Here is a 19,181-nt window from a genome sequence, read left to right as displayed (position 1 = left end):
CTTGTTCGTGGAATCAATATGTATTGTAGCGACACAAAAGAAAATAAAAAAATAAAAAAAAACTTTAGATTGTATTGTCCGGCCGGTACAAGTAAAAGCGAACGACTGTCACGAACTAGGTAAAGAAGCAAAGTGTGTTTGTAAAGTTTGCCAGCACTTATACCGTAAGTGCCGCGCACCAGGGCCCTTGAAGAACAATTCTCCGCCTTGGATGGTCGAGAGCGTTGCTGTCGTCTCACAAGTGTGCACACCGTGTATTGAATTGCCCAAACCACGTCATCACACCCACTTCGTAAACAACACCATCAGCAGCGAACTTGTGATCAGAGCTAACAGTCGAGTGTCGTGTCTCCTCGAGTGAATTCCAACCGCAGAATTGCCTCCGTCAGGTGGGGCAGCAGAGTTCTTCTGCGAAAGCACAACTGGTTCTTGTGGTTCGCGTTTCTCCAATTCATTCTCTGCGTTTTTCAAGTGATGATGACGCTTGTTGTGTTTCATACCTGACAACAAAAACTTATTATTTCACAATATTCGTTTCAACAGTGTGTTTGGCGAAATGAAGTAAACATTTTACCAATTGTACAGATTGCAAGTAATATATATAAGTTATACTGCGACTGCAAGGATAAGCATTTTTAAGTGTTGTAAATAAAACAAGTGCGAAATTTTAGTTTTATCCTTTTATAACTACATTCAAGTCTTACTTACCAAACTCAGATTGATCTAGCCAGGGGTCAAATCTTGTATGTTTGTTTTCTTCCACACGACCATGTTGCGATTCAACCTCTACAACCAACCGCAAGGTGTCAGTAGAGCAGCCTCTTGTTCCGCCTTTTGATGGTTTTGCTGCAATGTAAAAGAGAACTGTAAAAGATCTAAATTCTAAATGGTTCAAACAATTGTATTTTAAGAGTGTCTTGAAATTGCCCGCCACGTTTTGTAGTATTCGGGCGCCGTGTGTAACCCGACGTGTCTACAATTTGGTGCTCGTTTTCGTTGTGATAACGATCGTGGCAGGCGCGTCAAGCAAAAGCGGCTGGGCGATGATTTCCGCCTCATTAATCCCAACAAATCAACGTCCATAGTAGCTACGTTGATGAGTGGACGGGTCGTTTTGCATCTCGGGCATCGATCATGGTTGCCACGACGGTTAGAAGAGCTTGGCTACTATCAGGAGCCGATCCCGCGCAACCTCATCAAGATGAATGGGAGTGATTAGAAAGCTAACCAGACATTCACAACGCTTTGCATTACGTGCACCGCGCGACCGCGAAGATGGAACGGTTTCTATGAACAAGTATAAACTGGCATCTGTAACTCGTTGAAATAACAGTTCGTTGTATTGAAAACACAAGTTTCCCGTTTCGGCAACAGCTTGGAACGAAAAACGCTTCGGGTGACTTTAATGGTTTGCTTTCGTGCAAAGCGGCCCCGATTCACAATCCACTGTTAACGCATGGTTACACTTATTCAGTCCGAGTTCGCTACACCGTCAGCACCTTGTGTCAATTCAACGTCCTATATTATGAGATAAAAGGCGGCGCATAAGCTTGTTTTGTTTGAACAGATTCGCAATTTCGCTAACCCAATGCAATGTAAACAAAACATCTTCGTCACAGATAAGCGAAACCTGGGTTGGCAATTTTGAAGAATCCAGCAACCGGGTTACGCGCTGGGATTTCTCACAGCCTTTGTTTTCGGACGTGCTGATGGAATAATGTTTTCCGAAGATTAACTTAAAGCAAAACTTGGAACGGATGATTTCCAGAAGGCGGAAGCGCTTTGATAGTTTTCTCATATATCTTCCCATTTGTATAAACAGGCTTCAAACTATCAACCCAACAGCGAGTTTATCTCGTTTACCAGGGCACTCTGTGCATTTAACGAAATTAGGTATGACGCGTCCGTTATCAGCCACCAAAAGCCCCCGAAAAATGGTAATGAATCACCAGCAACACTCTAAGGGGAAAATAATCCGTTCAAATCGTTTCCAATCTATTTAAATTCAGTAGCTTTCTGCTCGATTGGAGACACTGGACAGCTAAAAGCGCCAAACAAGTTGAAACACAATGTTAAAGTGAGCGAGCGATAACAACTAATTACTTTAACAAACACCGTGTAGAAATCTGACCGTGTAACTGAACACGGGCGACAAACAAGCTGTGGGCAAAGTGCCGCGATGATCCACGGCAAGCAACCTTGCTTTAGGTTTCAATAAAACACACTAGCCTTGAAGTTGGGATTATGTTTTTGGGATCCGTGCCCAGCTTGTTATACAACCGCCCCACGGAGTAATTACTGCTGTGTGGATTAAGCAAAGCCCCAACCCCATAGTCTCACACACGTCCGTACGCCCACACACCGAAGACGTGAATGTTTGCTCTTCCCCTAACGTTCTCGCTTCACTTAATTCGGTAGGCCCGAAAATCAGTAAACCGATGCTGTGTAAATTGGACGCTCCATCTAACTGGAGGATCGGGACGTCGGATAATGGGTGAAAAGCGGACAGCCCAAACTTGGTGCGCTGCTAATGGTTCTTGGTAGCCGACTAATTAGCTTATCAAGCAGTAACGCGGTCCAATAGGGAAATTACAAGAGCATGTTAAAGTGAGCGGGCCTGTAGTATATGGGCCACACCCTCTGTGTTCTATACTCTGACCTCATTCGTTACGGTCAACTTGTACCGGAAAGTTCAACGTCCGGTTAAGCTACTATGCCGTGGTAAAAATCAGGTAGCCGGAAAATGGAAGCAAAACACTGGCGACGGCGAAAGTGTCCTATAAAGGTCTTATTTTAACGGGGAGAGTATTTTGATGAGCTGCCATGGGAAACGAAAATAGTTTCCGTGACGTATTTACGACAGAATAATTTTGTGTCGGCGACATTGTGTTAGGGACTGTGTGTAGGTATGTAAACAATGTTCCATCGCTTGTTCGTCGTTTTAGAAACGATGGTACAGTCTTGCTCTTACAATGCAACACGACGTTATAACAAATAAATACATGTTCGCGACGTCTGAGCCTGATTAGCGAATGTAATCCTCGAAAACAAACAAACATCGGCGTGTAAAGAGCGGTTGTTACGAGGCACGAGGGAACTTTTATTGTCAAACATCGAAAAATAATCAATTTAACATTTTTCTTGTACACCCCAGACGTTTTTTAATTTATTGTTCCAGAGAAAAAATAGTTTTCGAGATTTAATAATTATACTGTGACTTACGCGAAAATCGGTTTATGATTTGGAATGTGCGTAATTATAGCGAACAATTAGGAGCTTTAAGCTGAAAGTTCAAACAAAAAATGCTAAACGTATAAACAGTGTCTGACATTTTTATATTCTTACATTTTTTATATTCTTGTTTAAGCTAGTAAAACTTCCGCAGTTTTATATCCTTACAAATTTCGTGTATGTACATTCCGCAGGACTGTGAGTCTGTGACCAAAAGTAGATTAGTGTGGTATTGTGGTGAACTGTAGTTTGTGGATATTTTAAATTAATTCCTTTAGCTACTTCTAAGCAAAATATAATATACTATATTTTAGTATTTAATTTTGTGCGCTGTGTGTTAAGTGTTATTTGCGCTGAACGAAATTCATTTTCAGTCGTTTTCAGTAATGAGTCATCAGTTACTAATGTAGGGAAGGTGGATCTTTCGTCGTAAGATATTACTTTGCTAGGCCCACATATGTTATCTATAAAGCACATATCTTTAGCAAACTTGCCTTTTCGCCGCAGTAACAGATAATTCACCACCTATTTAAACTTTACCGTCATTTAAGGCGTTGTTATCAAAAAGTCTATATGCAAGATGCAAACACACGATCATGTTTCATATTCGGAAATAACAATTCCATGAAGTTTGAGGTGATAAGCTTATTTTAAAGCTGTTGACTTAATGCCTCGGCAACGGCAAAAGTCAACGTTACTGTGGCTGCTTCTCAACCGTCTATAAAGTTGTTGTTCAAAATTTCTGACGATTTACGCCCAAATGCTCTTGAATGCGTGATTTACGTTAAGGTTTATGCAAGACGTAGTTTACGGAAATGTATTTTATAAGTGCTTTGAAACTTGCGCAATTTGCTTTCTGTACCCATTGAAAACTGTTACATTTAAAAAAACTCGACTATTATTTTTAGAATATTAAAAATATTTAAACTTACAAATGTAGTAGTATGACTGTCCAGGTCGAAACACAAATCCAAGCGGCGAGGGACTTCTCTCTTGAAATTTTGTCGTCAGTTTAATTTCTCTTTTCGGGTCAGAACACCTTAAAACTCGTTGAATTTCTGGGTAAAAAGTATAAATGTTAAAAAAATAACATATAATCCCGTTTAAATTGGTTTGCGCATAACATGGTATAGGTCGGAGTAAGATAAACCATGTTTTTATTTTCCTTTGTATGTGGTAACATTTGGTAGTAAAGAGAATTGTTAAAGAATTATACAGCCGCATTATCATGAATCTAAAAGAGTTTTATAAATTGTTATAAACACAATTAGGAAAAATTTATTACTTTCAGAATTCATTTAACACCTCATATAAACAAAAAAACGCAAAAAAAACTTGTTCTTTCGCTGACTGCGAAATTATATCTGAATTTCGTGCGAACTTCGTCGCTTGACAAATGGCAAATGGGTATGAAATGACGATTAAATCGGAATGAATATTTCACGTACTGCGAACAGGAAATATCAGATATCGCGATTTCACGACCGATTTTTTTAAATTGATGGCGTCGTGTTATCAGAAAGATCGTAACTGCAAGGTATGCCCGGGTGTTGCAAAACTTTTGCAAGGAACGAAAAATGTCGAAGAGTGATTTTCATTTCCATATACGGTAATTGGAAACACAGCTTACTATTCCTATATCTGTGTGGTCTGTTTTTACGAGTAAGATTATTTATGGGAAAGTAATTCATTTTATTACCGTCGTTTGACACTGCTGCTGGCATCTTATTATGTCTGTTGGAGACGCTTGTTTAAATGAGGTAAATATACAATTCGTTTTTTTTTATGTATCTATATACTGTATCCGCAATACAGCAAGCATTATAAGCTCAATTTTCTAATTATTATGTCGCATGATAAAAAAAGTTTTTTTTTTTAATTACGAAGGTCTTACTTTGTGTGTTACACCGATGATACTGCGCTGCTGTGACGTTGAATACATCAATGTATAACTCCTCCCCCCTCTTTTCGTCGTTACGGGCAGGTTTGGGGCACAGGATGTCCATCCACTCGTTTATCTGTACTTGAAGGCGAAGCTCGGTCGTCAAACTGAAAAAGCAAAAAAGTAATGTAGGAGTGATAGACGCTATTTCGCTTATTGCTACAATTTTTGCCGCCTAAGCCCAAGGAATATCTTTATATCGTATATAGGGTCATCATGATAATATAGAAGTAGGTGATTAATTCACGGCTGACAAAGTGCGAGTTGTGGCATTTTAAATACGCTGCAGAGAAAGCGCGGATCAATTAGCAAGGTAAAGCGACTCAATCTTACAGCTTTGCATGATGCTGTACGGCGTGGGTGCTTCGTTTTGTGTTTGATATAATAATCGAATTAAGATTATTAATATGCCTTATGCAGGGAGCTGATCGCTTCTCATACAAGTCACCATTGTGGGAAAGTTGGGTGGATAAAGCGAAGCTAACCAGGCCGTGTCAGCCAGATGGTTAATCCTGTGCGGGAGACATTAGCCAGGGGTTTAAAACACCGAATCGATAAAACTTGGCAGGCGGCCGAAAATATAAACTTTCACTCGACGATTGAACGGCGTTAGGATGGTAGCTATTTCTTTAACAGGTAACCGTGAGACAGGTTTCTGTTTACGTTCTATAGGTGGGCCCATTCCAGAGTGTTTAACCAATATTGACCGTTCGGCAAATACTTTTTGCCCTTCTTCAGTCAATTTAAATCTTTCTGCGTATTTTCTTCTTCAACTTACAACCTCGGCACATCTCTTGTCATTCGTCGCCTCGCCCGCTATAAGCCCTAGCTCAATGGCCGCCTTGTTTTTCATTATTTTTCGTTTTGGTGTAGAGATACCGAACGTCAAGTTGTGCGAAGGAGCCGTTTTGGCCTAGTGAGAACCAGTCGGCACGTCCGTTTTGTCGTCCATACTTGAGCGAAAGCACAAAAGCCTGATCAAATATATTCACGGGCGGTCCGTTACCATCTGAACGAATATGGATCCCAATAGAGCGTTTATTAACGTTTTAACGCATTGACGTGTATGCGTCAGAAGTTAATGGAAATAATTAGGGCAGGCCATGTATCACAACTGTAGCATGTAACACAATATCGAATATTTGACTTACTAATATCTTTCTACTAAAATAAATCACGAAATGGGGAATTTTATTTTGCCAGTGGCTCCTGATAGACCAAATCAAAAATGCGCTTTTGTGTGCCCGGGGAATTCTCGTTTTCCTTGCTGCGTTAATTGCACGCGAGGAGAAACAACAACTCGAACTGAAAAATGGCAGTTGGTAAAAGACGCTTTCAGAAATGGCTATAGTGCTGGTAAAGGGTAGTATGAAGTATTATGCGATACACTCTACTGCCCCTTGCCCTTCAATCAGGCTTAAGAGGTTCTAGGTCGGTCCAAGGTTGCCCTGCCTCGATCTCAGTCAGTGATAAGTGAAATATATATCGAGAACAGAGACTTGCTTCGCGTTTGTTTCTTTTTAGCGTCTTTCTCGCGGCGTTAAAAGCTTTCGGGCTAAGTTTCGAGGTAATTTCGCGAACGATGATTGAAAAAATATCTTGCTTTTGCAAATTCGCAGATGTAGTTGCAAAATGTCCGTCAAGCACGTGAAAGGTCCGCATAAACACAGCGCATTTTGTCCAACGATCAACCAGCTAACCGCGAGAACAAAGCGTTAAGATGGGACAGCGGAGCCCGAGGCATTACAGCAGCATTTCATGTGAATTATCAGTTCTAAAAAAGCTTCATTAATCATGTTACAACTTCGTCGTTTTAGCAACACCCTGATATCGTTGAAACAGGTAAATTTCACTTGATTAATTAACTATAAGTGAAATCCATTTACCAAGAATTTCGTGAAACTGTTACCCTTAATTCGAAGTGACGAAAACGAAGTGTTATTATTAATCTCAGAGTTTGTTATTGGCTTAGAGCGATGCTTATGTTATGTGTCTAATGCTAATCTAAGTTCGTTTATTTTATGTATCGAATATCTAGGTCATTTTAATAACTATAATTAGCATGCTTTAATAAGATTAGTAATCCGGACGGTCAGTTTTGCTCGTACATGCAAGAACAAGACTTGATTGAAGATAAGTAGTTAAAACTCTTACTGGAAAACAATGAACGCCACAGAGTTGTCGTCTTGTCGAACTAAGTTTTTGTGTTCCATATTTCGACTGTTGTATTTAGTGCACGTTTTACAGAACTTAGCTTCATATACTTTAAGTAAATGTACAATAACGACAAAGGGAAAATCTTGCCATGACGTAGGCACCAAAACAACTTGCTGTGTTACCTATATAAAACACCGTGCCTAAATCCGGGTATTTATACCCTAAGTATTATGAAAACCTTTAATATTTTTACGATCGCCTTTTGGAAGGAAACCGGGCTCTGTTTGAGTAAGACCATTGTGAACCGCCGGGAGTTTGAATAGAAACTCGATTGTCGAAAACAAGTACGTCACTTGGCATTAGAAACCGTCACGGCGCTGTTAGCGATGATGCAAAGCAAACATAAGTGTACTACGTTTCCCAACTTGCGACTGTAGTAAGTTTGCACAAAACAGGAAGCGTCCGGGGCGACATAATGGTCGTTCTCTTAATTAAGGCGGCCGAAAGAGCGACGCCATTTTTTGCGCCGTACTTGCTACATTTTGTTTGCAGGATGTTCCTTAGGAACTAACACGAGAAACAATACACCGGTTTCTAATATCACGTGGTGCTGGTTGAACAAATAAACTTCGGTTCGTTCGAGCAACAAACCACACGTATCGAGTTTGGTTAACAAAAGATGCGACCAATTTTGCTCAGCCCGTTAACTCTATTGTCATCTTTAGTAAAAGGAGTTTGCTTGTGTTGGCCAAGCAAGCTACCACCGACTGCTTTGTTTTGTTGGTGATGATTAATCAGGCTACTTGTTGTTTTTCCCAAGGCTCTTTTGTGAATTCCCATACGTTGGGTACGAAGGAGTAAGGCGCCAATACATTGGTACATATAACCAAACCGTGATGTAGCCAATACTGCATATTTTACTGACTTGATACTATACAGTTTAATGAGTTACGGCTTTCAGCCAATACGAAATTGGCACATACTCCCATATTGTCATGCGGCTCCAGCACTCCGTTCTTCGCATATTAAGTTATTTCTTTTCAGGAAACAAATATGGTTTACAATAATAGGGTGAAAATGTAAATTACCTTGAGTTTATGCTTCTGTCCCAGAACACAACATGCCTTGTCCGTGATATCACAAGCTTAACCAGGCTGAGACATGTCAGAAGGAAGACGCATTGGTGAATTAACATTTCGTATATTTGTCCGATTAATTTTCACTAACTACTGAAAAATAACCCATATGTTAATTAAGCGTGACGTTCGTTTCGCAAAAATAATTAGAAACTCTGGTAGCAATACAATACACGCAGACGCCTCTACCCGTAGCCCGGGCGGCTATATTTAGACTGCTTTCTCTCCTTACATGTGCAAAAAAACCAACCGTCTGCTAATATACTGCTTTGTAAATACCCGAACCTTAATTATAAACTGAGACCGTTTTGACGTGCAAACTCTAACCGCTCTCTTTCTGTTGCGCATCCACACAAGACAGTTGAAGATTATTTGAAAACAATGCAATTTTACTTTTTCTTTTTTTTCTCTCCAGCTCAAATCGTCGAAGCTTAGAAAGTTGGAAATGGCTGCTCTGGTGCGCACCTAGACGGGCGTCAGAGGTAACTACCTTTTATATCGTAACTGACTGACCAGCACACTTATATATAAGGGATCCTACGAGTTGACCTAAAGCCGCGAAGAAGGGTTTTGTTATCGCTCACGATTAATTAGTTGGAAGTTATTGGGATAATGAGGATTAGGCTTGACCCTTCATTATCTCACTGTTGTTGATAGACAAAAGGTTCGCACACGAACAACTATATTTCTCAGAAATTAAACGACATAATCTTTTATGAAAATATTTCACGTTTTGTTTCAAATCGAGCATCATTTTAATAGATTTTTGTTGTGGTTACGTTGTCCAGAATGGCCAAACAGTACAACCACATATAACGTTTTAATACGAATTTTGTATTCGATTCGAATGACTGTTGGTAATTCGAAGTATTTACTTTAAGCTGTATATTTTTACGCACGACTGTTTGCCACGTGATTTCCGCAAACGTGAAGTTACTAGATATTGTTGATTTTCTTCGCAGTAAGACAACGTAGACACGGGTGTTGCTTATAAGTAACAACAAACGTTGTCACGCTAGTCAGTAAATACTGCATATAGAAGTGACATCTTTCGATTGCAGTGTTATATCGTGACAGATACCTTGGCGCGAATCAGTTTTAACCTCGTAGAATATATAGGTGGGAGCCGTGAGATTGAAGATTGGAGTTTAGCAACTGGATTTTACGATGTCCGAAAGCCGTGTCCCAGTGTATGACAGCGCGGAACTGCGCACGCTTCCCGACACTGCGTGTGTCATTGGCTACGGTAGCTTCGGAAGAGTTCGTCACTGCTTTCACAATAAGTTGGGCCATTCCGCAGTCAAATGCTTTCAAATTCAAGGCACTGCGAGGGATGCGCACCACACAAAGAAAATGTAAGTTTGATTGATATGAATAGATCCTCTGTTTGAATGGCCTCTTATACTGAAAGTTTTCACACAGCGTCTCCCACGAGGCCGAGATACTACAAAACGTCCATCATAGGAACATTGTTCAAGTCCAAGGCATTACTTTGTGGTCAAACTGCTTTGGAATCATTATGGATTTCATAAACGGGGGAAATTTGGACGATTTTATTCTTAATCAAAACATATCGAAGATACCATGGGGTCTGCGATTACGGTTAGTTTTTTACTAAATTCTCGAAAACCTTTTTTAGGTTAAATCGGTCCGGAATACTACAACAGTAAAAACAGTGTTAGACACTGGTAAATTTCGTGAGCAAATTATATTATACACGGGTTCCATTACACACCGCATCAGCATGTTTTGTTTATCAAGCACCTATAATTTTACCCCAATGTTTAAATAGATAAGAAAATCTGAAATTGATGCAGCCAACTAATTGTGTATTGGGTTAACGAGAGGGAGCGTTTTGATTACGTTTTAATTATAGCGTGTGTTTCAAGGCTCGTTAAGGAGACATGCGATGCTATTGCATTTCTACACTACTTCTCCCCAACCAAGGCGGTCGTCCATGGAGACCTAAAACCGCAAAACATTCTCCTCACGGGAGACCTGCACGCCAAAGTTGCCGATTTCGGTGCGTCCCAAATTGCCTTGTCTTCCGGTGCGGCCAGCACTGTTCAAGGTAACTCTAACAACCAGCACACTGCGTTGTATTCGGCACCGGAATTTCTAGCAGACGTGACAACTCCGCGTACCACAGCTATGGACATTTACAGGTAAAGAAAAGCTCCGTGTGTTCGCCCGTTTATAGGTGTGATGCTACCTTTCATTACGTGATGTTTACGTGTGGTGATTTGAAGGCTTTGCCCAACTCATTTCCTGCGTTTAGCGTTTGTTGTTGTGATGTGCAACACACATTCCGCATTGACCTTTGCTACCTCCACGTTGCGCCCAGATACCTAGCGCTTTGGAGAAGGCACCCCCACATAGAATCTCTAACCGACATCTCCAGCGAATACACAAGTTTTAATTAAACTTCACCTCGCAGCCTGGCGATGATTATCTACGAGATAGTATCACGCCGACGGGTGTATCACGGCACTGGCGTCAATCTTTCGCTCATAATCTCTACCATTGTAACACGAAATCAACGACCCGACAAGAGACAGCTTGAAGAGGTGAGGAGAGAGCTGAAGGGAAATTTCGAGGACCTCAGGCTCTTTATTCTCCTGGATGAGGTTATGCACAAATGTTGGTGCCAGGAGCCGTCGGAGAGACCGAGCATAGGAACAGGTATTCTAAACAATAACACAACTTGTCTCTTATATATATTTCGCTACGTCTGTCCAAAACGATTTGTATACCATCACACCCAAATACGTGCCATAAAATTTAGCTCAAGACAAAACAAGAGGTTGTTTGTAAACTTACACAGCGAGAAAGTATTTTAATGAAATGAACAGAGCTAGTTTCACAATGTAGAAATGCTAATTTACCATACAGCATGTCTTACATTCATGATTGACTTTAAACTTTATACATTGATAACTTCCGGCGACATGAGTCACTTAAACTAACGAAGAATCAGTTAAATTTGATGTGCTACTTCTTATTTAAGCTTTAAAATGTTGAAATATCTGTCTTTTCTCAATAAATGATGACCTAAATTTCTTGGACGTATATAGTAGGTTGGGGAAGATGGTGCACCTTTTCATTCTTTTTTCTCATTTCATTTGGTAGTAAACAAAGAACATTCGATAAAATATATAACTGTATATCCTCACCCATCCGCCTTTGTTAATTGTTTAAAACACGATCAGGATAATTGGATATTATGGCCTAAACGTGTTCCGTCTTTCCCAACCATACCATATATAATGCTTGCTTATACAAATGACAAACGGGTATTTTTTTAACATAAACCACGATTCTTTTTTAGTCCGCGATGAAGTCGATGCTGAATATTCTTCCGTAAATACTGGAAAGTTACTCAAAGATATTGGAGACGTCTTAACACATGTGGGGGAAAACAAAGCACTCCCATCATCGAATAAATTCACATCTTCACTGAACTTGTTCTCGTTTCCCTTCGAAAAAGCAAACGACCGAAAATTCTCGGTGACGTCACAGATATCCGGTAAATTCTAGTTAAAACTAGTAACATAATGAATTTTTAAAGGAATAAGTTTTACTTTTTGTTCCAGAACCTTCGATTATCATTTTCGTCGATACGGAACCAGAGTGCTGTCACGTTTTAAAATACAGAGTGCTTTCGCGCAAGTTTTCAAAACTACCGGTAACACAACGAGTTTAATATTAAAGTACACAGCTTTAAAACCCAATGCACCTGCAAATAAATTAAGTCTAAAATGATCAAAACAAAACTTGTTTCTTTTATTTTTTTGTAGAAATTAAACTTTGAGTGGCAAAATTCTACGTCAGTGACGCTGACCAACTGTGTCTACGTCATCACAGCAACTGCAATGTTTTGTTTGAACTTAAACGATAATGACGCGAGTTGGGAGGGGAAACCACCTATGCTGACACCCAGGTCACACACAGCTGCAAGTGTGTTAGACGGTAAGGTGACGATGTTAAGATTATTATGCATATTTACCACTTTACCACGTCTGTCTAGTAGGTTGGGGAAGATGGGACACCTTTATTACATAATATTTAAATATCCTGATCCTTTACTACCAAATGTGACCAGTGAATAGAATGAAAAGGTGTCCCATCTTCCCCCACCCTACTATATAATTAAATATAACTTTAAAAAAACTCTTCGTTGGCGTTATGTTATTTTTTTGTTGTTTTTAACGCATGTGAGTGGTATAACGAACACAATAGTGACAAGCAATGTTATTTAAATTAACCAATGCGGTTGTTTAATGATATCATTTTTGACCAGGTAAAATATACGTGTTCGGAGGTATTGGTGGTGCATCAAAAATGGTAACAGCGGTTGAGTGCTATGACCCAGAGTCGAACACTTGGTGCTGCAGTGGTCATCTTAAACGCAAGAGATTTGGACACAGTGCAATGACCATAGGAGGTTAGTAAGTATAGACTTCTCTTTTAATCTCTAATCTGAAAAATAATATCTGTGAGTCCTATTACAAATCCTATTCAAACATTTTTTTTTGAAAAAATAAAAGTTGTATTTTGCCTAAATGGTCTCCTGTCGTTGCCCACCATCTTATTGTAATTTTGAAACTGCTTATATAAGGTATAAAAATGAATGTAGCATATATTGTATAACCATAGTTTTAAGTGACATCGCTATGCTATAGTATGTATAATAGGTTGGGTGATAGATGGGACTTCTTTTCATACTCGTTTCTCGGCCCATTTGGCGGGAAACAAAAAAAGACAATCAAAGAAATATAAAACCGTATCAAGATACTCCCATTAGACCTTCCAGAAGACCATTGTTACTTTTTAAAAATATGATCGGGATATTTGGATCTTATTAAAGGTGTCCCATCTTACCCCACAGTACTATATATTAAGATATTACGCTATTTTTTTTATAAACTGTATTTAAAAAATGTTTGTTTATTTATAGAGAAGTAATTAAATGTTTGCAGGTTTTGTTTACGTGGTTGGAGGCGGCAATTCAGCGGTAGAACGATTCGATCCCATCGACGGTAGCGTTTGTGACGTCACTCGGACGCCACATAAAAACGGATTTGCCGCAGTATGTTGCGATGACGTCATATATGACATAGGTACCTCGTACAAACTTAATTCATTGCTTGCTTTAGTTTACACAGTCTGATAATTCTGTAACATTTTTTATTTTAGGTCGGGAAATGGAAACGGTTCAAGGTAAGACGTAGGATTTTGTTAAATAGAATCAGGGTTATGTTTTTGTAACTTAGTGACTTTTGGTGCATTTTTATTTCATGTGTGTGAGATCCTTGTAAATTCTCTCTTGCACAAAATGACCCATGTCATATAACGACCATAGATGCCATCACGCATCAAGAAGATATAAGTTTCATTCATTCAACATGTTTCCGTCGACGCAATCTACATGTGTTCGTATAAACATCCATTCTGCGGTTTATAGTTGATTTCTAGGTTACGCAGTCAAATTAAGTCGGTTTGTTCCAAATTAAGCTCTGTTTTGACACTTTTTTTTCCTACAAAAGACAGTTCATCAAAGATCAAAGCTGTACGATATAGTATTGACTGCTACAGAACCCTGGAGAACAAGTGGCTCAAAGGAAAGAGCTTGGATACAAACCGATCGCAGGGATTTGCCTGCGCACTTAACGATCGGGTGTTCTTGGTTGGGGGGTAAGAATATAAGTTAAAAAGCTAAAGTAAACTGAAAAGTGCATTTTAAATGATTTCATATAAGAGGGTGGGGGAGACGGGACACATTTCGCACATTATATCAAAATATCGTGTTTTAAAAAAATAACAACGGTCTATGGGAGTCGTGAGGATAAGGTTTATAATTCTTTAAATGTTTTTTTTTGTTTATCACCAAATGTGTCTATAAAACGAAAAATAAAACGAATTATTCACCGCTCTACTATATATAAAGTGCTGGAATGTTCGTGACAGGTGGGACCAAGTGACGTCATACCAATACATCGAGATGTACGAACCAGAAAGGGACGAATGGAGCACAGTTGCAAGCATGAACCATGGGTTTGTTCGAAGTGTGGCAGCAATGGAGATATCAAGCTAAACAATAATTTTGTAACGATGGGGCGAAAAGCTGCCTAGCTGCGTAACGAACGATTTTATCAATTAAGATAGAAGGACCCATATTTTCAGAGCTACATGACTTTCTCATCAACTGTATGGTAATTCGGTATATATATAGAGAAGAGGGTTTTCGCCACTTACGTGTCCAACAACAGAAGTCCTAATTAATTAACATGGCGAAGTGTTAGGATTTATTATTAACGCAATATTCGTAGCAAACGATAAAATTAATAAAAGCGCGTATATAGGGTAAATGCTTAACTGTTAAACCCAATAAAAGGCAACTTACAGTGGGTTTCAAATATAGTAGGGTGGGGGAAGATGGGACATCTTTAGCACATAATAACCAAATATCCTTATCGTGGTTTAAACAATTAACAACGGTCTATGGAAGTCGTGAGGATACGGTTCGATAAATATTTAAATTTTCTTTGTTTACTACCAAATGTGACGAGAAAATAGAATGATAAGGTGTACCATCTTCCCCCACCCTACTATACAAGAAAATTATGCATAAACGCGAAAGTTACAGCAACTATGCACAACTCATAGCGCCATACCATAGCCAAGTAGCATTTGAAATAGTTCTTTGTTGCACTGTACGAATTACAAAGCGCATTACAGTTATTATTAGTTATAAATGTATACTATGATGCTGCTGTCCCTTTGGGAAATGGATCTCTTAAACGGTTTCCTTATAATGTGACACCTGTTATTCGTTTATTGATCGTTCGCTTGTAGACGCTATATGTGTTTAATATTATAAAGTAAAAGAAAACTACTCGTGCTAAGGTTTGAATTGTGTTATGCGTTTTTTTGCATTGATCTATGTAGATCGTGTACAGGATAAGCGTATTATAGAACAACTTATAAGCCATTTCTAGGAATTGATTTTGTGTAAAAGAACTAGTAACACTGTATAGAAATAAGTCGTGCATCATTTATAAGTGAGTCTTAAGGTATTCTGGGAATTATTATATAAATCAGAATTGGTTCTGACTAAAGGAATTCATTGGCTCAATGGATCTACACACTGTAGGCGAATGCGTCATTATTTGGCAACACAGAGCAATTTCTCAAATGCTGTAGAGTGTAAGCTATATGCATAAAAAACTCGGCATTGGGTGTGGGAAAGGTCCCCCCGTGTTATAAAGGCTGTCATTGCTTCTCCACGCGGGTTACAGAAGTTACATTCAATCAAATAAACATTAAGGTTTGAATTTTACTTTCTTTTCAGAGTTGGGAATCTAACTAAAATATGCATGGTACAAAATGTGGCAGACCTAAGTTGTTTATGCTGTTCGCTGCTTTATCTCTAATAGGTTTGTTATGCACTCTATTTATGGCACAAGAGGAAATCAGGACAATTGTACATTACCTAGCTCCTTTAGAAAATACAAAAGCATACGTTCAGAAGTACAAAGCACGTCAACACTTCACTGAATCGTGAGTTATTCCGTTTTTATACTAGCATTGCATTACAAGACAATACTACAACTTACGAACGTTTCCCAATATCCACGCAAATTAGAAAATTGATCAAGCCACCAACTTTAGGAGCAATTCTTTTTTAGCAGACTGGTTTTTGCAGTATAGCATTGCAGTCTAATGTTTATGCTATGAACTACGTATTTTATTTAATGTTTAAACCTTTAAACGCAGTGTGTGAAATAAATCTTTTAATAATATAAAGATTGTCGTTACGAGAAAAATAGAAATCAGTTTTTAATCTAATATGAAGTGATATTCTATGTTTTACAGAAACCGTTCCTATATATTAATGTGGAGGCCCCCTTGGGGTATTGCTGACCAAGCAGTTCCTGAAGGTACAAGGATAGGTAACTGCACTCTTACTTTTGATAGAAGCATGTTGCCCAGAGCTGGTGCAGTTATATTCCATTACACAGATAACAGTATACCAATACCATGGCGATTGCACAGGTGTGTAAATGGAAAATGTTATTTACAAAGCAAAGTGTTTTGAGTTTGCCTGATAAAATATATAGAGTTGTCCAAAATCATAAATTCGTATAGCGCTATTAAATGTTAAGAGTATACTTGTGGCAGCTCACAGCCGCAAATTCAAAGTCAATATGTATGTAGGGTTGGAAAAGATCGAACATCTTTAGTATATACATAATATTCAACTATCCTGATTGTGTTTTAAACAACCAACAATGGTCTATACGGAAGTCGAAAGGTTATGGTTTTAAATTACTTCGATGTTCTTTGTTTACTACTAAATGGGACGAAAAAAGGAAAATGTGTTGTATTTTTTCCAGTACCCTACTTATACAACGGTTTTTATTTCGTCGTATATAGTCATTCTAAATCCTTTGTATCAAAGGCAGAAATTTAAATACGACAAAACAAATAGGTTAAAATTTGTGGTCGGAGATTATAAATTCGGTAGAGTTAATTTTTTTTCTAAGCTTTGTTTGCAGATTCAAATTGACGGAACATAAACATACATTAGATTCTTCGACACGAGTTTATATTTTTTAAGAAAATACTTCTTCTCAGAGATATAGGTCAGTACTTCGTTTTCTACTCGATTGAAAGTCCGTCGTTCATGTTGAATGTTGAAAGAAAAACATTCCAAAATTTGGACAATTTCTTCAATTTGACAATGACTTACAAAGAGGGTTCCGAGGTATTTTATCCTTACCTGACATCACGTGACGCAAAAGAAATATTCGGACGTGGGAAGGAATTCGTCGACACGATAATGAAAAGAGAAAAGAAATTAGCTGTAGGTGTATTTATTTATTATATTTACAAAATAACAATATTGGGCGTACGGTAAGATAATGCTGACCGCCGTATTTATCTTCACTTTGTCGAAAATGCTGTAGGTATTTTTTTGGTTTTATTATCCAAGAACACACACGTCCACAATATTAATAGCATTAAAAATTCTATTTTTTTAAAGAAAATCCTATTTTTTTAAACAGCTTTGGGTTGTCAGCAATTGTAAAGCTCTCAGAGGTTCGAAGATAAGAATGAAGTATTCAAATGAAATGGTGGCAGCAGGAATGCAAATCGACAGATACGGTAACTGTTTTGGCAACAGACGAGAATACGATAGACTGCAGCAAGAAAATCTACCGTTTTATAAATTTTACCTTTCATTTGAAAATGCTGAGCACTGCAAAGACTACATTACTGAGAAGTTTTGGGCTAGAGGAATATTAGATGGGCGAGTTCCTGTAGTTTGGGGACCTTCAAAAGCTGATGTGACGCGACTGGCCCCACCGGGATCATTTATACATGCTGATGACTTTAAAAGTCCAGCTAAGCTGGCAAAATACTTGATGGTACTTGATAAAAATGATACTGCTTATCGGGAGTATTTTGCATGGGTTGAAAAACCATCAGGGGCTTGGAAAGAAAGGCTTTTGAAACTGTATTCTAAAACGAGAGAAGAACTCCTGTGCGACATAGTAATGGAACATAAAATTAACAAAGTAATTCCATCAATATATGATGATCTTTATAAGGATGAGGCGAAAAGCTGTCTGGCTGCATAGCGAACGATTTTATCGTACTATTATATCATACATATGTGCGTGTATTTAGCTATCTACGTATAAACGTATTTTTCAAAATGTTACAACATACTTTAAGTGTTTTGTTTCAATGACACAAATCAAATTAGATAATAAATTGTTTGTTTTGTTTGCAAATGCTAAACAATAGTACTCTCTTAGATAGTACTGTGGCTAAAGGTTCAAACTTAAATGACAAGAGAGCTAGCTGAAATAAACGGGCTCGTCTCGGTAAACAATTCTTTGTAAAGAAGATGTGTAAATACGCAGTGTTCAACTCTGGGACCGAGTGATGAATTGTAAACTTTCACCACCTTGCTGTTGCTTAAACTTGCTGTTTCTTAAACCGTTTTTGTAAATTTTGACAAAGTTAATTACGTGGCGATTATACAATTTAAGAAGTTCAAAATAATCATATATACAGTAGGGTGAGAGAATATGGGACAGTTTTTAAGTGTAAGCAATTATGTAAGGTGGGAAATTTGTTTTAAACTCGTCCCCTTTAAAACGGGATGGTGTGTTGCCTTTTCGCCAATTATTGCGCCTTTTTCCCATTTAACATTTTCTTATGTATTTGTGCCTTTTTCCCATTTAACAATAAAACTTATATATTTTCGGGTGGCGGAGCAACGATAGCACGGATGTTCTGTTTCACACACGTATATGTAATAGACCTCGTATTGCATTTGTCCCGACCTAGCGTTGGCGCATGCTCAATAGCACCTAGTCCAAATTCACGGGTCGAAACAAATATATTACAGCACCAACTTACGAGTTACTGATTGTATGTGACTTTGTGAGTGATTATTTGTTCGGGCATCATTTGTTTTTGATGTTGTAAAGTTGGCTATGATGTCACTGATAATTTAGGTAACCCTTACTGGGTTGGGGCACCTGTCGTTTTTATAAGTGCCTTGCCTAGGGAAACGCACGCTCACAATGGTAGCAAAATAAAACGTAACAGCTCTAACCAATGGAATAGTGGCAGGTGGCTAAAACATATCTATGTGACGTACCCATTCACTAGTGTTTTGCTCTTTTGTTATTATTGGG

The 19,181-nt window shown here is 38.5% G+C and overlaps 4 protein-coding genes across 4 annotated transcripts; 3 read left to right on the top strand and 1 right to left on the bottom strand.

Annotated features, from left to right (window-relative positions):
* Positions 1–7: 7 nt before the first annotated feature.
* On the bottom strand, positions 8–8,540 carry ephrin-a (ephrin). Its single transcript, NM_001033005.1, is given in 5 exon segments — positions 8–500; positions 709–846; positions 4,164–4,289; positions 5,126–5,280; positions 8,419–8,540. Coding segments are annotated over 5 exon segments (747 nt in total). The 5' UTR covers positions 8,526–8,540; the 3' UTR covers positions 8–279.
* Positions 8,541–8,852: 312 nt separating this feature from the next.
* Positions 8,853–14,977, top strand: LOC100182307 (CBL-interacting protein kinase 33-like). The gene is made up of 13 exons (XM_002121771.3): positions 8,853–8,948; positions 9,586–9,821; positions 9,889–10,068; positions 10,356–10,631; positions 10,904–11,148; positions 11,795–11,992; positions 12,060–12,151; positions 12,264–12,435; positions 12,767–12,910; positions 13,446–13,586; positions 13,663–13,686; positions 14,013–14,160; positions 14,434–14,977. The coding sequence occupies exons 2-13, from the start codon at positions 9,634–9,636 to the stop codon at positions 14,558–14,560; spliced, it is 1,935 nt and encodes a 644-aa protein (XP_002121807.1). The 5' UTR covers positions 8,853–8,948; positions 9,586–9,633; the 3' UTR covers positions 14,561–14,977.
* A 376-nt stretch (positions 14,978–15,353) lies between these two features.
* LOC113474089 (alpha-(1,3)-fucosyltransferase 5-like) lies at positions 15,354–17,309 on the top strand. The gene is made up of 4 exons (XM_026833660.1): positions 15,354–16,026; positions 16,342–16,521; positions 17,104–17,233; positions 17,271–17,309. Exons 1-4 carry the CDS (start codon positions 15,839–15,841, stop codon positions 17,307–17,309), a joined length of 537 nt encoding a protein of 178 aa, XP_026689461.1. The 5' UTR covers positions 15,354–15,838.
* Positions 17,252–18,133, top strand: LOC100184675 (alpha-(1,3)-fucosyltransferase 6-like). The gene is made up of 2 exons (XM_026833829.1): positions 17,252–17,332; positions 17,535–18,133. The coding sequence occupies exons 1-2, from the start codon at positions 17,309–17,311 to the stop codon at positions 18,108–18,110; spliced, it is 600 nt and encodes a 199-aa protein (XP_026689630.1). The 5' UTR covers positions 17,252–17,308; the 3' UTR covers positions 18,111–18,133.
* Positions 18,134–19,181: the final 1,048 nt, after the last annotated feature.

The sequence above is a fragment of the Ciona intestinalis genome, chromosome 3 (assembly GCF_000224145.3).
Source record: "Ciona intestinalis chromosome 3, KH, whole genome shotgun sequence".
In the NCBI taxonomy this organism is placed as follows: Eukaryota; Metazoa; Chordata; class Ascidiacea; order Phlebobranchia; family Cionidae; genus Ciona; species Ciona intestinalis.
Note: the sequence above shows the minus strand (reverse complement) of the source record. Positions and strands in the feature narration are given on the sequence as shown.

What these genes read in the sequence shown, in the direction of transcription:
- LOC100182307 (XM_002121771.3), top strand. Translation starts at nt 9,634, where the DNA reads ATGTCCGAAAGCCGTGTCCCAGTGTATGACAGCGCGGAACTGCGCACG. An exon ending in CCATGGGGTCTGCGATTACG is followed by an intron (nt 10,069 to 10,355) that starts GTTAGTTTTTTA and finishes GTGTGTTTCAAG; the next exon opens with GCTCGTTAAGGAGACATGCG. An exon ending in AGCTGCAAGTGTGTTAGACG is followed by an intron (nt 12,436 to 12,766) that starts GTAAGGTGACGA and finishes ATTTTTGACCAG; the next exon opens with GTAAAATATACGTGTTCGGA.
- LOC113474089 (XM_026833660.1), top strand. Translation starts at nt 15,839, where the DNA reads ATGCATGGTACAAAATGTGGCAGACCTAAGTTGTTTATGCTGTTCGCT. An exon ending in CGTCAACACTTCACTGAATC is followed by an intron (nt 16,027 to 16,341) that starts GTGAGTTATTCC and finishes TATGTTTTACAG; the next exon opens with AAACCGTTCCTATATATTAA. An exon ending in CTTACAAAGAGGGTTCCGAG is followed by an intron (nt 17,234 to 17,270) that starts GTATTTTATCCT and finishes GTGACGCAAAAG; the next exon opens with AAATATTCGGACGTGGGAAG.
- LOC100184675 (XM_026833829.1), top strand. Translation starts at nt 17,309, where the DNA reads ATGAAAAGAGAAAAGAAATTAGCT. An exon ending in AAAGAGAAAAGAAATTAGCT is followed by an intron (nt 17,333 to 17,534) that starts GTAGGTGTATTT and finishes TTTTTTAAACAG; the next exon opens with CTTTGGGTTGTCAGCAATTG.